Here is a 17616-nt window from a genome sequence, read left to right as displayed (position 1 = left end):
TTATAATAAAGCTCAGCATGACCAGAAAACTGAATATGAAATAAGATAGAAAAGTGAGTCTCGGAGAAAGGAACATGGAACCAGGAATTGAGTTCCTCTTCCAAATGCCTGTCACACGGTCTTATCTAGTTGCTAATAATCCGGAGGACTGTACATTGGTTCTGAGCACCCTGGCCGCCTAGGCAAAAAGAGAATGTGATTCGTTTTGTGGGTGTCCAAGGTCTACAAGGAGAAAAATAACGTGGCAGAGAGACATGGCCGTGGCTGATACTGAAAGCAGAGAAGGAATATCAGGACCCCTAATCTAATATGGGCTCCATTTTGCAGAAAGTGCCCCGCGCGCCTGTGTGTAACCCACTGCCCCCCGCAGAGCAGCCCCCTTCGGACAGCGACTGGGAGGGTGTGCTTCTCACCAGCCACCACCAGGTGGCAGTGCGGCGCAGGTCTCAGGAGGAGGGTCCCGGGATGGGAGTCCCAGGTGTGCTCCCCAGCAGCCTGGGGGCGGAAGGGCCTGAGACCCCAGCCCCATGGGGCCGAGATTTTTGGTTGAATCTCAGCGAAGAAGTCAGTGTCAGGCTTCTCCACAGGGGGACAGAAGGAAGGACCCTGGACATTGAGTCAGGCGTCCCGGGTTGGAATTCCAGCCCTGCTTGCAGTTCCCTGCTCAAACTTGTGCATGTCAACGTGCCTCTCCAGGCCTCAGTCTTCTCATCTGAGCAAAGGGGTGAATCATGCCTGCTGTGGGGGGAGCGGAGCATGAGACAGGGATCAAGACATTTGATCGGATCCCAGAGGCCAGAACATGATCCTCGCCTGGTCACTGAAGCCTTACAATAGCCGGTGGGTGAGGGGCCAGGAGCTTCTGAGCTATAGGGGAGGGGGGAAAAAAAGGAACCACCTTCCCGGAAAGAAAACCCAAGTCCCTAGCTTGCACCAAGCAGGGGATGTGGTGAGGTCCTCTTCCTTTCGGCCCCTGGGTTTGGAGAAGTAAAGGAGTTTGGGGCCTTTTCAAGTGTAAATGACAGAAACCCATCCTAGAATAACTTGGGCCAAAAAGAAAAAGAAAAGGCAGGCAGAGAGTGTTATTTAGTCCCTGTGATAAAAGACACAGGGGACGTCTGTGTCATAGGCCCGTGAGACTCACTCTGGCCATTTCTGACACCTGCTTTCCCCTCCATTGCTTCTGTTCTTAGACTGGCTTTGGTGGCAAGTTCCAACTTCGCATCTCAGATCTTAGCAAGCCCAGCACCAAGGGAACTTCTTCCAGACGGTTCCAACCAAAGTTCTAGAGCTGACTCTCCTGGCTCAAATTGGGTCATGTGCCCATCCTTGGCCCATCACGGTGACCATTTTTGACCAGGCGAGGGTCATGTTCTGGCCTCTGGGATCCGAGCCCCATTCAGTGCAGAAAGGAGGGGGAATGATTTTTCTCTCTCTTTTTTAGAGATTTTATTTATTTATTCATGAGAGATACAGAGAGAGGCAGAGACATAGGCAGAGGGAGAAGCAGTCTCCCTAAGGGGAGCCCGATGCAGGACTTGATCCCAGGACCCCAGGACCACAACCTGAGCTGAAGGCAGACGCTTAACCACTAAGCCACCCAGGCGCCCAGGGAATGATTTTTCTAAACTAGAAGCTCCTCCCAGAAACTGTTGAAGGTCCCCGGAGGGTAGAAAGAGCAGACTGCAGCCTCTGGGAGGCCACTGTGGGGACCCAAGGGCCTGCCACCCCTAGCTTTGCCGTCAGAAGATTCAGGAGCTTGCAATAGGGAAAAGAAGGGCCCCTCACCTGGTTGATATTTCCCCTCCACTAATCCTGTAATGAAGGCACAGTAAACAGAGGCCCCAGGAAGTAGGAACAGGCAGGCGGTGCAAGGCTCCTCCCTGGGCCAGGTGGGGGAGGCGGGGCTGGCAGTCAGGGCAGTCAGGGCCACCCCAGCGCATGGAGCTCTGCCCGGATGGATGTGTGAGGGCCTGGCTCTGTGCCCAGCAAGCTCGGTAGATGCTTTTCTTTCTCCTCTCCACAAAGACCATGGCAGGGGCTGGGTCACTGTCATGGCACTGCTTTCGTCCTTGTTGGGGATGAATAGGTGTGCAGGGGAAAGCATGTCCCTCTGACCCCTCCCCTCCCTGCTTCCCTCCTTCAAGGCCTCCTCCCTCAAACACACCCAACAGGAGTGAGATCTTCCACTTCTCACCTTCTTCCATTCTAGGTGGCTTCTTTCCTTTCTGGTTGACAGTTTCCAGCGATGTGTTGTCACCCCATCACTCCCAGGGGAGTGGCTCGGTGAGACGGTAGAGAAAGGGGAGTGTGGACAAGAGAAGGAACTGGACAGAGAGGGCACTGAGTGAAGGATCAAAGAGCCTCACCTGCCAAGAGCCCTCTCCCAACCACCCTGAAGGTCACCTTGGCTGATAAACTTGGGATCCAAGACTCAGACGCAGGCGTGCATGACTCCAAATGTGTTGTCCCCCGCTGTGCCATGCCAGCTCCAGGAGTGGTAACGTGGAAAGTGCTTGCTGTGTGGTCTTGGACCAGTGCCCTCTACTCTCTGGGCCCAGAGGACGTGGGTTTGGGATCCACAGTTCTGGACACTGTGGTCAGTCCTGCTGCCTGGGTGCAGTGTTCTTGATGATGAGCGTTCTGTGCCTACCATCGCTGCTGGCCAAATCGCATCAATAATTCAAGTTCCCTCGCCTTTATTACCTAGGAGAATTGGTCTCCTGGCAAGACATAGAAAATAATTTCATGCTCTTTCCTCCCCTCCCAAGATCACCCCTGACAAATTGTCTCATTTATTGCCTGTCACTCCAGCTGCCATCTCACATCTGGGGTACTAGTTTTTATGGTTACCAGTCTCACTCTTGGCTTTGACTCCGGCTGGTTCTTAACAGGACCGCCATCAAATTTTAATGAGCCTCCCCCATTCATTCACTCAGCAAATATTGCCTGCTTTGTCCCCCAGGAATTCAAGACTCTTCTCTGATAGACCAGAGGCTCCCCGGTTATTCACACTAAAGTGTGAGGGACTACTTCTGAAGTAGTAAGAGAGGACAGGAACCTAGCAACTTGCCATTTATAAATGCTTTTTGTGCCCAGGATCTCTTTCATTCTCCCTCTAAACCTTACACCATCCACAGTGAGCTCAATCCTCTTACAGTCTGGATGGCTTCAGGCAAGTTGCTTAACCTCCCTGAGCCTAGGGCCCTCAAGATTCTGATGGGTTTTATTTTATTTATTTATTTATTTATTTAGAGATTAAATAAATTTAAGATTTTATTTATTTATTCATGAGAGACAGAGAGAGAGGCAGAGACACAGGCAGAGGGAGAAGCAGGCTCCATGCAGGAAGCCCGACATGGGACTCGATCTCCGGTCTCCAGGATCCCACCCTGGGCCAAAGGTGGCGCTAAACCACTGAGCCACCTGGGCTGCCCATGGCAGACCCATCTTGCATAAGGAAGGAGTGACCTGAGAACACAAGAGGAAAATGTTAAGTTAGCCACGATAGCCAATTACAACCTAGTATGAATTAGTTTGCATGTTTGTGTCCTGCCGTTCAACGGGGCTTTAGGAAACTGACTATGGAAGAAGTGGGTGCTGCTGTGGGTGTAGGAGCCTGTCCAGGAAGTGGTCTCATGGTCAGTCCTAGGGAACAGGCATTAAGAAGATATAGAAGTGAGGAAATTTTACGGAGAGGACAATGAAATCAATCTCGGTGGATTCTGAGGTTTTGTTAGTACCAGGAACCAGCTCTCAGGAATGGTTGGTGGAAATTGTTGGCATTATTCTATGCCTCTGTCCTTGTGCTTTGGTACCCCCCATCTCTGCCCCCAGCTCCCTTACCTGGGGTAGTATGCCTTCCTCATGATAATGATGATAATGATAATATTAATGGTGCATGTGATGTTGGTTCCTTCTTCATGTCATATAATTTAAACTTCATAGTAATTTCTTGACATCATTATTGTTCTTTAAAACCCATCCATTATACATTCCCCCTGGAAGCAAAAGTGCCCCCAGGAGGTAAAAATTGGTTCTTGGGGAGGGGAAAAAAAAAAAACTTAATTCTTTTTATGTATAAAGCACAGATTCGGGCAGCCCCAGTGACTCAGTGGTTTAGCGCTGCCTTTGGCTCTGGAGACGCGGGATGGAGTCCCAGGTCGGGCTCCCTGCATGGAGCCTGCTTCTCCCTCTGCCTGTGTCTCTGCCTCTCTCTCTCTCTCTGTGTCTCTATGAATAAATAAATAAAATCTTAAAAAAAAGATTTTATTTATTTATTCATGAGCGACCAGAGAGAGGCAGGTGAGGAGGGTTTGGTGGAAAATATCCAAAAGAACAGCAAGAACCAAAAACAAAACAAAACCCTTAGCTTTGCGGGGGAATAAACCTGGTATTGTGGACTGACATGCTTCCCCCCAAAATTCATATGTTGAAGTTCCAACCCCTCAGAAGTAACCAAATTGGGAGAAAAGGTCTTCACAGAGGTCCTTAAATTAGGCCATTGGGGTGTAGCCCTAACCCAGTAGGACTGGGTGCTTACAAGCAAAGGAAGGGCCCCCAGGGGTGCACACACAGAGGAGTGGGTCGCATGGAGACAGAGAGGTGGAAGCCACCTGCAAGCCAAGGAGAGAAGCCTCACCAGAAATGAAGTCTGATGGCACCTGGAACTTGGACTTTAGTCCCCGGGACTGTAAGAAATCTGTATCTGTCGCTTAAGCTCCCCTAGTCTGTGTGGTGTTTTGTTTTGGCAAAGAGCAAGCCAATGCACTCGCCATGTTCGGTGAAGACTCCCCAGAGGGACATGAGGTCAGGGAGGCCACGGGAGAGGAAGGTGATGGCCAGTCTCTCAGAGAGAACTACTAAAGTGTTGCTGTGTTCCGATCTGTTTTGTTTTGTTCTTAGGAGTGGGGTGGGAAGTGTGAGAGGGTTTGAGCAAGGGGGTGACAAGATCTGCCTTCCATTTTCTTTTTTTTTTTTTAATTTTTATTTATTTATGATAGTCACAGAGAGAGAGAGAGAGAGAGAGAGAGAGAGGCAGAGACACAGGCAGAGGGAGAAGCAGGCTCCATGCACCGGGAGCCCGACGTGGGATTCGATCCTGGGTCTCTGGGATCGCGCCCTGGGCCAAAGGCAGGCGCCAAACCGCTGCGCCAGAGATCCCTGCCTTCCCTTTTCAACAGGACTAACCACCTGGCTGCCAGGGCAGAGAACAGGTAGCTTGTGGGCAAAGGTGGGAGCAGAGGCACCACAAGGAGGAGAGGACAGAGTGGCTTGGACCAGTGGGGGTGGTAATTAGCGATTGGATTCTGGTACCTCCTGAAAGTTCAGCCTGTAGGATTTGCCGGTGGATGGGATTACAGAGTGAGAGAGAAAGAGAAATGTTATGGATTATTCCTCAGGTTTGGCCTGAACAGCTGGAAAAGTGTAGCTTCCGTGTTGATGGGTTCTGTTTGAGATGTGCATTAGACAGACACCCACAGGGAGGTGTAAGGGAGACAGTTGGACACTCAGGGATCAAGTTCAGAGAAGACGTGGTCATAGAGATAAGCACCAAGGACCGTCTGCCTCCCCCATCCCTCTCTTCTCATCTGCCCCCACCCCAGCCACACAGTCCTGGATGTTTCCCCCAGTATCACAGGATATTGGGACCCACCGTAGACTTGCCCTACTTCCCCATCCAGTCTGGTGAGAGAAAGTACTTAAAGTGTCTTGTTTACTACTTCCCAGGGCGGGCCGGTGCACAGAGGGTCCCAGGAAAACGATCGTCTGAATGCATGGGATGCTAACCAATGAGAGGTTAAGAATTACTCAAGAGCAAATGTTCCAGATACATCCCTCCCCTTCCTGAGCCAGATAATGTTATCTTTTCCAGCAGCCTGCTCAGACCCCACCCTGTCCGGTCTCTGTCCCACTTACTTACAGCAGAGGAAGACAGTCTGGAAAAAGGGCCAGAAGCCTTATGAAGTTAAGGCAATCTACATAATAAAGAACCCTGGGGGTGGGGAGAGCGCGTGAGCTAGGCCGGATCTCCCCATTCCGGCTGCAAGTGGATTGGGAATTCATTTATTTGTTTTAAAGACCTCCTTTAGAGGGTAGAAGATGTTAAATGAGACTCCACGGTAGTGTGTGAGAACCAAGCGGGTAAAGACAAAAGGAATGTGAGAAATTTTGCTAGGGGAGAGAACTGCTTCCTTTTGCACATGGCTTTTAAAAACACAAATTAGGAACAATTTTGCAGGAAGACAGCAATCGGCAATAGAAGTGCACCTAGGAGTGCCTGGCTAGCTCAGTCGGTAGAGGTAGAGCATGTGACTCTTGATCTCAGGGTCATGAGTTCAAGCCCATGTTGGGTGTAAGTGCACCTAATAATAGAGTATCAACATTCTGGAAGAAAGAAAAAAAAATCAAGAAGCAAAAATGCTTAAAACTAAAAGGAGAAACGGATAAACCCAGGTTATATAGTAGAAGATACTAAGAACCCTCTCTCAGTGATTGGTTAAAAATTTAAGTTTAGGAGCACCTGGGGGGCTCAGTCGGTTAAGCATCTGCCTTCGGCTCAGGTCATGATCCAGGGGTCCTGGGATCAAGTTCCGCTCCTCCCTCTCCTTCCTGCTATCCCTCACTATCTGTGTGTGTGTGTCTCTCTTAAATAAATAATAAAATCTTTTTTAAAAATTGAGGCTCAAAAAAAATCAGCAGAGAGCACCTGGGTGGCTCAGTGGTTGAGTGTCTACCTTCGGCTCAGGTCATGATCCTTGGGTCTGGGATTGAGTCCTGCATGGGGCTCCCCGTGGGGAGCCTGCTTCTCCCTCTACCTATGTCTCTGCCTCTCTCTATGTGTTTCTCATGAATAAATAAATAAAATATTTTTTAAAAAGTCAGCAAAAATGTAGAAAAATCTAACCCACACTTGCCAAAAACACTAGCCAACCTCAACTTGGCCTAAGTGACATTGACAGAACACCACAACCGACAACTTCAAAATTTAAACAGTTTTCAGGGCAGCCCCAGTGGTGCAGCGGTTTGGCGCCACCTGCAGCCTGGGGTGTGATCCTGGAGACCCGGGATCGAGTCCCACATCGGGCTCCCTGCATGGAGCCTGCTTCTCCCTCTGCCTGTGTCTCTGCCTCTCTCTCTGTGTCTATGAATAAATAAATAAAATCTTTAATAAATAAATAAACAGTTTTCAAGTGGGCAACCAAGTCTATCAAAAATAGCCCATCTGCTGAGCTATAAATTAAGTCTGGACTCCAGAGTATTGAAATCTTACATTGTTCCAATTTTAGTATAGGTGCTGCCGAAAGCGAGCGTGAGTATTGAAATCCGACAGAATGTGTTCTCTGTCCACAACGGACTAAGAACAAATCAATGACAATAAAATATCTCAAAAATCCCAAAAGATAACATACCATTAAAGAACCCATGGGCCAAAGAAGAATTCACAGGGGAAAACTGGGAAATATCAGACTGAACAATTCAAATGTGGGGGAAGCAGCTAAAGCTGTGCTCACAGGGAAATTAATAGCTCTACAATGACTCTCCGGTCATTTAGAAGTGCAGCGTCTAAAATGAATGACCCAAGGGTCTACCCTCCCAAACTAGAAAAATTAAGAATAAAGGAAACCCAGAGTACACAGAAGCAAGGAAATGGTGATGGTAGGAGTACAATGGAGTGAACTGGACACAGACAAATGAGCGAGCAAATCAATAAAGTGGAAAAACCGAGGTTGCTTGAGCGGATGAATAAAATTGAAAAAACACAAACTAGCGCTAGATCTTCTTTTTTTTATTACTTTTTTTTTGTTTCGTGCTGACTGTGCATGAACTGGCTCACATGGGTGCTGGGCTCACAGGGGCCACAGGGGGAGGCAGAGGAGGGTGCACAGAAGAACCGCCACAGGTCCTCTGTCCAGACAAGCACACATCTGCTCCTCGTTGCCGCCGCCACCGCCGGGCCCCCTGCTCACTGCTGGATCCTGCGGACGCTCTGCACCTGGAAGGTCTGGGCGTGAGAGCCCCACTCTCGGAAATGCTTGTAGTCGCCTGAGTGGTGATCACACTCCAGCACGTACTGAAAGCCTCGGTAGCCAGGGAACTGGGAGCAAACCCAGCTGGGGAACAGAAGAGGCAGACCGTTACCCTAAAGAGGCATCAGCGAGGGGACCAAATGGGGGGGTGGGGGGCAAAGGCTCCCATGCTGCATACACATTCCAGCCATCCCAGGCTTCCTTCACTGCCTGGAATGTGCTCTGCTCTCCCCACCACTGGGCCTTTGATCATGCTGTTCCCTCTGCCAAGAACACCATTCCAGCCATTCTTAGCCTGGCGCCTAGCCAAGTTATAATTATCAGTCAGGTTTCAGCTTGTTTTGAGGGCTGGTTCTCCAATTCAGGCCACTGTCCCTTTCTGGTCCTCTGTAGTTCTCATATAATTAGACAAGTATCAGATTACTTGTAAAATGTCCGTCTCCTCCACCAGCAGGTAAGCTCCTGGTGTAGGGCTGTGTGTGTCTGGTTCATTGGGATCTCTTGTGCATAGTGCAATGCCCGGCACAGAAGAGGGGCTAATAATAGTTAAAGAAGGAAGGGACGAGGGAAAGAAGGATGGGAGGGAGGAAGGATGGAAGGAGGGAGTGTGGAATTTTATTCCTTCCCCTCTTCCCTTAGCCAGAAGCCCTTCCAAGGCAAAGGCTATTGTTCTTTCCACTCATTGACCCCCTACATTGCTCAGGATTGGACAAGAATTGGTGTCTCACTTTCTGAGCTTCCATTACCCCTTCTATAAGGGGGAAGTGGATTCAGGAATCACAAGAGGCCCATCCTACTTTGGAACAACTAGATTTTCTGATGGTTAAAAAAAGGAAAACTGTTAAACAAACAAAAAAAAACCCTGCCACCTTCACCTTCACCCCTACCAGGAGCCTAAGGGTACTCCAAGAAGGTGGTTGTAATGTCCTCCCTAAATGAAGACCTCACATCTTGGCCTTCACCTGCCAGCCCCTGGGGAAAGAGTGAGAAGGGTCAGTCATTCCAGGGTTTGAAGCTGGATTCAGTCACCTAGCAGCTGGTAGACTTGGAGCAGGATGTTTGAGCCACACCTATTTCTTAAGGGCTGGACATCCATTCTCCCCACTTCTGGGGAGAGACCCCCTGCCACCCCTCCAAGTCCTGGCAATGAGCATGTGACCAACCCTAGCCAATCAGACCACCCCCTTCTTGCTCATGATGATTGGTTCAGAGTTGAGTACATGACCCAAGTTGGGCCAATGAGAGCCTTTCCTGGAACCTTTGGTGGAATCAGTGAAAAAAGACGCTCTCTTTCCCTGGGGCTGGCTGGGGTAAGAATGAAGCTGCCGTGTGGCCTTTGCTTGGGAAGAGCTTGCCTGAGAATTTAGCCACAATGAGGCAAGACAGAACCCTGCCGTAGCACCTGGATCCAGCTGTGCCTGAAGCTAATGACAAGGGTCAATCAGTATCCTTTGGGCATAATATCAGTTTGGTATGGAAGTCTGCCACTTGAGATCCCACATATTCTTACCTTATACCTTTCTGTGCCTCAGTGTCCTCCTCTGGAATGTGGGCACCAGCGCCCCAAAGTCCCCAGCACACAGTTTTCACGGAACATATCCCCCCCACACACACCTCACCCCCAACAGCCTCTCCTTCTCTTCCAGGCAGAGCCTCAGATTCACTTACGCCCCCGAGTGGACGTGGAAGGAGCCCACTTCATTGCCATCCCAGCCCATGGCCTGGAGGGAGGGGTAGTCGTCACTCAGCTCGCCTTTCTTGCCCAGAAAGTTCTCTTGCTCGAAGATGGTCAGCCTCGAGTCACGGTGGTTCTGTAGGAAGAAGAAACGGTCGGACCACCAGAAGCCCAGCCGAGAACCCAGGAGCCTCTGCTGACACCCCTGCCCCTGTCCCCACAAATCAGCCTTCCTTACAAAATCTTTTGGAAGGGTAATGAGGTTACAGAAACCTTACAAAAGGTATATACCATTTGCCCATCCAGAAATGTATACAAAGAAAATAACCATGGGGACCCCTGGGTGGCTCAGCCATGGAGCGTCTGTCTCTGGCTCAGGGCGGGTCCCAGAGTCCCGCATCGGGCTCCCTGCAGGGAGCCTGCTTCTCCCTCTGCCTGTATCCCTGCCTCTCTCTCTCTCTCTCTCTCATGATAAATAAATAAAATCTTAAAAAAAAAAAAAAACAATTGGTATAGATTGAATCTGTTGATAACAAACAAGACCAAAGGAAGTCTCCGGCACTGTTAAGACTGGGCTTCTGTCTCAGACATGTGAGTATGACTTCTTCCTCTAACATATCAGGTTTCTTTCTGAACTTTGGATGATAAATATATGTGCCTTGTGTGATTTGTAAAGTAATGAAAGTTGTGAGCAGCCCAGGTGGCTCAGCGGTTTAGTGCCGCCTTCAGTCCAGGGCCTGATCCCGGATTGAGTCCCACATCGGGCTCCCTGCATGGAGCCTGCTTCTCCCTCTGCCTGTGTCTCTGCCTCTCTCTCTCTGTGTCTCTATGAATGAATAAATAAAATGTCTAAAAAATAAAAAAATAAAAAATAAAATAATGAAAGTTGCTTTTGAAGAAAAAAAACTCACATCTTTTCAAGCCTCAGCTCTTCCATCTGTTAGATGGAGATAATAATGCCCACCTCCACCCATACTCCATAGACAGTAGCTGGAGTATAAAATCAGGAACACTGATAATGAATCAGGGAGAAGAAATAGAACCTTCCTCCCCACCTTGTCTTGCCACCCCTGGCACCCAGCTTCTCCAGGATCCCCATGTCATGAAAAGAAGGACGTGAAACACACAGGGGCTCATATCATAACCGAAGCCATGAAGGTCACAATGTGTGCGGTGATCTCGTCCAGAGCCTTCCCCATGACATGGCCCCATTTCAAGATGAAGAGACCAAGGCTCAGAGAGGGGACGTCACATGGCTTGAAGAAGTGACATGAGGATTTGAACTCTGGGACGATCGGTTCCCAAATCCCACTGGAGCGGCTCAGGCCTTCCTGGGACAAGGTGGTGGCAAGGACTCACAGCACAAGCCACCGGTCGGAAGGAGGTGAGCCTGTCGGCGGGGTAGGCTGTGTTTCCACTCCAGGCGTCCCAGGACGGGTACTCGCCCCGCTCCAGCACGTACTGCTGCCCTTGGAAGCCAGCATGCTCAAAGCCTACCCACCTGCGGACAGGGGGTAGAGAGTGCAAGGGGTAAGAGACCCACGTTCCGAGTCCCAGATCAATGGTTATCACTTAGGAGTTACCACTGAGGAGACATTTAACCAATGTCTAGGGGCATTTTTAGTTGTCACACTGGGAGGAGGGAGGAGAGGTTGTTTGCAACTGGCACTTAGCAAGTAGAGGCTACAGATGCTGCTGAACATCCTGAAAGCGCAGGACAGGCCCCCATCACAGAATCATCCAGCATCAAACCCACCATGCCGAGCTGGAGAAACCCAGCCCAGACCGTGTGTAGTTCACCGCCTTGCTGTAGGCCCCGTGGGTAGGGGAACTGCTTCGGGCAGGTGCCTGGCCATCTTGCACGAGGTCCTCTAGGTCACACAGACAAGGCTTGATGGCAGGCTGACCTAAGCCTCAGCGGGATTCCTCGTGATCCTCCAGGAATGTGGGAGGACAGGCAATCTGGTGAGGAGCAGCCACAGGACCCTCTCACCTACCTCCCTTCCTTGAGGGAGGCTGCCATGAGACAGTAACTCATCCCCTCCCTGATTCCCTGGAGATATGGGACCTCCCCCACCCCACACCCTGGGGGAGGGCGTCCAGCAGGAGCCACAGCTGAAGCACGGAGAGCTCCTCAACAGCAGGGGGCTCACCACTCCTGCTGTCAGCTGGCACCTCTTGGTGTCCTCCTGTGGGACAAGCGACTCTGTGGGACAAGCGACACTACCACCATGATGGCCTTGCCTTTGCTACGTAGCAGACTGTCCTATATGAGTAATAAAGCTGAGCATATTTTCTCCTTCCAGGAAGGATCTGTCAATTTGCTGGACATATCCCTGGACAGGTCACTGCTCCCCTCTGATCCCCAGTTCCCCGCCCACACAAAGCTGAAGCTAAAACAGATTCTCCCCCGGGGTGTGAGGTGCATAAGTACCACCCAAGATGACCTTAGTGGCACTCACAGGCACAGTATAAAGTGACTCCAGATCACGTGGAAAGAACATTGTTCTTCTTTCAAGCTACTTCCCAAACTTCTAAAAATTTCTATCCCATGCAGTAGCCACTGGCCACCTGTAGCTAATTAAATTTAAACTCACATAAAATAAAACTAAAGTAAAAATTCAGTTCTTTAGATGCACCGGCTACATTTCTAGTCCTCAAAGGCCACATGTGACCAGGGATCCAAATCAGATAGTGCAGAGGAACAACATTTTCACCATTGCAGAAAGTTCTACAGAGAGGTGCTGATCTAGAAGTCTCGGTGTGATGTTAGTGTGTCATTACAGTTTCACATTTCGTTAATCTCTCTCTCTTTCTTTTTTTCTTTTAACACAGCTTATCTCATCCCAGAGCCTCCAGCAACAACATTCAACTGAAGATAAATAGCATTATTTTTTACTATATCTATTTTTTTATCTTCTATTTTTGCTTTCAAAGAGGGGCCTTTCAGACCCAACAATAGATTTTAAAGGTCTGCCCCCTACAAACCCGCCTCATCCAGCAGGCAGGATCTGTGTGAATGATGCTTTCTACATTTGGGCAGTGCACAACCTGCTTAACCTTACACTACTGTCTCGCACACTCCGTAGCACTTCAGACCCAAGGAAGGTCACACTGGTACAGTTAGAGCCTGAAAAGTTAGGGCCTAGAACACCTCTTTCTAGATCCCTCCCTGTCCCCCAGCCCCACCCCAACTCAAATTCTCGCCCCCCCCCCCCCCACCGCGCCCCCCAGACTCACGCTCCACTCAGCACTTTCAAAGATCGCACAGTCTCAAAGCCAAGCTCCAGCACACTGGGGCACTCTGCAGTAAACTCATGCCTCCGGCCCTGGAAACCCTCCTCATCCCAAACCACAATCTGTGACAGAAACAAAAGGTGGAGACCAGCATTAGAGTCCTGTGGGGGATGAGGGATTAGGACCTCACCCCAGGACTAAGGGTGGGGCAGGGCAGGTACAGTAAGGACTGCAAACTCGGATGCCCCCAGGGGCCAGGTAGGTAAGGATGGGGGAGGGCTGGAAATGCAAAGCACAGATTCCACAAATGGGTGATTTCTGCTCAGCGCCACCTATTTTTGCCACCTGGGAATGCCAGCCAGATTTTCCGATTTCTCAAGACAATTGCTATATATGGACGTTTCTGTGGACCCTCCAGGTTTTTAAAAGCTGATGATAAATTCAGGGAAACAAATTATTTTTAACACAGAGGGGGCCAAAGAAACCACACCCATACACTGTGTGCAATCAGCAGTTTGCCATCTCTGCCAGAGTGTAGATGGTTAAATCTGGGGACCAGGAGACCCAAGTTCAAATCGATACCTTGGGCAAGTCCCTTCCTCTTTCTGAGCCTCGAATGCATCCTCGGCAAAACGGGCCCTCATCACATGCCCCCCAGAGTGAGGTGGGGCTTCAATGGAGGAGGATTGAGGGGGTCCCCTGGAAGTGGGTTGGACCTCTACACCCGCCCCCTCACTCCTCAGACACCACCCCATGCCTCTTCCTACCTTCCAGTGTCCTGCGGACTTGGTGCACTGCAGGGTCATGTTGCCAGCTCCCTACATGAGAGAAGAACGTGATAGCCTTCCACCCTGATCCTCTGCTCTCCTTCTGGATGATAAAGTCTAGTTTGGACAATATCGGGATCCAGATGGGATCCAGATAGGACCAGGCTAGGAGAAAGTGTAGCTTTGGTCCATTCTTCTTCTTCTCCATCTGTGACCTTCGCCCAGTGACTAATGTCGTCTCCCTTACTCTCAGCCTATACACCATCTCAAAACTTACCCATTCTGGGTCCCATTGCCTCTGAGCCCCACTCTGTCTTAATTTATCTGCTCACTATGGGAAAAGTTCTGTGACTGCCAGTGGGCTGGATCACCCTAGCAGGTGCCAGGGTGCTAAGTTTAAGAGAGCCTCCCCAAGACAGCACCAGACACAACGAAGTGACTCTAATGGTGGCATTTGAGGCAACAGGACTATAGGAATAATCTTGTTCTTAAATGGGGGTGACAGGTATTGGTCTTGACGTTGGGGACCTGACCTTGGTAAGGGTGAGGATGACATTCAGGATGGCACAGTGACATCCTCAGGACTGGAGACCTGGTCTCCCCACCTCCCACGATGCTCGCTCAGAGCATGGAACCCACCCCTTCTCCAAGCCTGGGACTTACCAAGACGGACCCAGAGAATATGCCAGAACATGCTGGGACCAGCCGAGGTCAGGCTCTTATAGGCAGGGAGGGGAGAGGGCCCCCGGGAGACAAAGCTCCGACTCAGCATACAAGCAGCTGAAACAAAAGCCAGTCCTGGCTGAAGTCCCAATGGAGAGGTGTCAGCAGCGTTGGCTTCAGCGGGAAGGGAAAGGGTCAGGTGGCCTCACTCAGGGATCAGCCATGAAGAAGAAAAGAAGGGGAATTTCTACCTTAATCAGCTCTGGGGTACTTCCAATTGGAGCAGGAGAATGAGCACTGGACAAGGAATCCAAAAACTTCACCCTTCCTAGCTGTGTGACTTGGAGCAGGTCTTTTCTCCCCAATTTTTGCCTATAAAACAGGACAAGAATAAACTACATCACGGAGTTGTTGTGAGGTTATGTAACATGCCTGGCACAGAGAAAACATTCCACAAATGCCTATACATTTCCTCCTTCCACAGGCCTTCCTCTTCTAGCAGGGACAATCAAGGTAGGCTTCATATTGGAGGTGCCATTTAAACCAGCCTCCAAAGGGCAAGGAGGAGTTGTACAGAGTGAGATACAAGGGATGCTTTTCCTAAGCAAAATTGCAGAGGTGGGAACTTTTGGGGCATATGTATGAGAAACAGCTGGTAGGCCAATGGGGCTGGAGTTTGGGGACCCTGAAAGAGGGAGCCAGGCAAGAAAGGTGGGCTGAGCCAGGGTCTCCAGGACCCACAGAGTTCAAAAAGGAGTCCAGATGGCTCTGTCGGCAGAATAAAGGAGCTGGTGGGTGTGAACAAGCTGTGCAAACAGTCGCACATCTGTCAGATATCCAGGGTTTGTACAACTCACTTTGAGTAGCCTCTCCCTATGCTCCTCCCCCCCGGGTTGACCCAAGAGGGGCCTCTCACGACATAGCAAAGAGTCTGGCTGGAAACAAGACCACGCTGGGTGGAAGCCAGCCTTGCCTCTTGACATCTGGGTGACCTGGAAGATGTCTGATCTCAGCTCTTGGCCTGTAACATCACAACATGGGCTCCCTCCTGGGCTGGTTACACGCACGACTGTGATGAAGGGCTACCATGAAGATAAAAGGCTGGGAGTGCAACCTCTGGGGCCAGGCGGCCTGGGTCTGCATCCCACTTTGCTGGCTGGGAACCTCGAGCGTATTACTTAATCTCTCTGAGCCTCAGTTTCCTCGTGTATAAAATGGATATAAAAATAAATAAATAAATAGGGCTTAGCCAAAGAGATTAGGGTATTGTGAGGGTAAACGTGAATTACACACGAAAAGCACTTTCTGTTCCGAACAGCTCCTGAAACGCAGAAAGCATTATGTGCCTCTTCATTGTCATCATCATTGCTAATAATAAAAATGATTACCCTTAGGATATCTGCGACTCCATGGTTCTTGCAGTGTTATTCACAATAGCCAAAATATGGGGCAAACCTCGTGTCCATAATGAATGGAGGCATATATATATATATATTAGCCATGAGAAAAAAGAAAATTCCGCCATTTGCAGTAACACAGGTGGACCTCGGGAGCAATTATGCTAAGTTAACCATGTCATACAGAGAAGGACAAGTACCCTATATGGCTGATATATGAGATCTATGAAAGACGAACTCAGAAACAGAGAGTAAAATGAGGTTCCAGGGGCTGGGGGGTGGGGGAAATGGGGAGATGTTGCTCACAGGGGATAAACTCCCAGTTATCAGATTAGGAAGTTTGGGGATCTAGCACACAGCATGGCCATTATACCTAATAACACTACATCATATATTTGAATGTTGCTAAGACAGTAGATCTTCAGTGTTCTCAACCACAAAAAAGAAACAGCAATTGTGTGACCCAATGGAGGTGGAAGCTAATAGGACGGTAGTAATTGTTTTGCAATTTATTATTGTATCAAATCAATGCCTTGTATACCTTATACTTACACAACGGTATGTGCTCATAAAGCTGAAAAAAATACTATTAAATAATTCTTCATATGAAAGCAGGAGTGCGTTGTTTTCAAGAGCTTGGGTTCAGGAGTTAAAAAGATGTGACTCCCGATTCCATTTTGGGGATGAGGCACAAGGCTGAGAGCAGAGAAAGGGACTAGTCTTGGTTTCCTCATCTGCAAGTGGAACTCATCCCAGAGATACCCCCTCATAGTGAGGATTACAGGACCCAAGTCAGTAAAATGCTCAGGGTGTAGCCACCCAGCATGGGGGGCCAGCCCCCACCTCTGCCCCCACCCCTTGGCAAGTGGCCAATAGCCATGGGGGACATGGAACTGCCCCAGACAGCCTGGCCTTGAAGCCCAGACCTGTGGGTGCCCCCCCACCTAGCCACAGGCATCTTGGCCCAGTTTCCAGTGGCTGCCCCATCCTGTGGTTCCCGCCCCCCTTCCCGGGCCTTGGCCCAGGATGAAAGGCTGAGGGGGAGGCTGGGAAGTGAGGGGAGGCTGGCTAGGGGTGGAGAAGCAGACAGACAGCAGAGCTGGCCCCAGGCCATGGTGATCTCAAGGTGGGAGCTGGGCTCTGTGGGGGGCCGGGTCCCTGGACCCCCCGCAGAAGAGGCAGGAACCGGTGCTGCCACCACCACTTGGGGGCCGGGGAGCCAGACTGCAGACCTGGCCCTGCAGGCCCCCCCAGCTCACTGTGAGCTCACACTGTGTGACCGTGTAGGAGTCACTTATTCCCACCGGGCCTCAGTTTCTCCCACTTGTGAAAGAAGGGAATTGGATGGTAAGCCTCCTGGTGTGTGTTCCACTGCTCTGAGTTTTGATTGCTCTATTTGGCTTCTATCTCTGTCTTTTCCTCTTCACTGCCCGTCTCCCCCATGGCTCCTCTGCATTTCTGTCTTCCTCTCTTTCTCTGTGATTCTCCACTTTTCCCAGCCAGTCACCCTACTTCTCTTCCCCCATCCTGCTTCCCCTACCACCCCCTGCACCCCAGGTTCCATTGTGAGCCACTGGCATAACCATTTAGTCCCCCTCAAACTGAATGAAGGTTCACTCTGTGCCAGACCCTGTGTTGGGGTCAAACAGAGCACACACACACACACACACACACACACACACACACAGGCACACACAAAATAAATAAATAATAAAAAATAAATAAAAAATAAATAAAAAGCAGAGCACAAGAAGTGGTAGGGCTCTGGGCTTCCCCCAAGGAAGTCATGTTCCTGGCCACCAGCTCTGTCCCCAGGGTCAGATTATGGAGAAGAGGTTCTACAGGCA

The 17616-nt window shown here is 50.0% G+C and overlaps 1 protein-coding gene across 2 annotated transcripts in view; it reads right to left on the bottom strand.

The window, feature by feature from the left end:
• Window positions 1-7768: 7768 nt before the first annotated feature.
• The window catches only part of CRYBA4 (crystallin beta A4), a 28091-nt gene continuing 18243 nt past the window's right edge, over window positions 7769-17616 (bottom strand). The window contains exons 2-8 of one of the 2 annotated variants that reach the window (XM_072803059.1): window positions 14624-14744; window positions 14373-14489; window positions 13710-13760; window positions 12946-13064; window positions 11065-11206; window positions 9699-9841; window positions 7769-8114 (exon numbers count right to left, since the gene is read on the bottom strand). In XM_072803059.1, the coding sequence (XP_072659160.1) occupies window positions 7967-8114; window positions 9699-9841; window positions 11065-11206; window positions 12946-13064; window positions 13710-13748 (591 nt within the window). In that variant the 5' untranslated portion in view covers window positions 13749-13760; window positions 14373-14489; window positions 14624-14744 and the 3' untranslated portion in view covers window positions 7769-7966. The remainder of the gene's footprint in view (window positions 8115-9698; window positions 9842-11064; window positions 11207-12945; window positions 13065-13709; window positions 13761-14372; window positions 14490-14623; window positions 14745-17616) is intronic. The other variant, XM_072803058.1, reaches the window with a different exon arrangement.

The sequence above is a fragment of the Canis lupus genome, chromosome 27 (assembly GCF_048164855.1).
Source record: "Canis lupus baileyi chromosome 27, mCanLup2.hap1, whole genome shotgun sequence".
Taxonomy (NCBI): Eukaryota; Metazoa; Chordata; class Mammalia; order Carnivora; family Canidae; genus Canis; species Canis lupus.
Note: the sequence above shows the minus strand (reverse complement) of the source record. Positions and strands in the feature narration are given on the sequence as shown.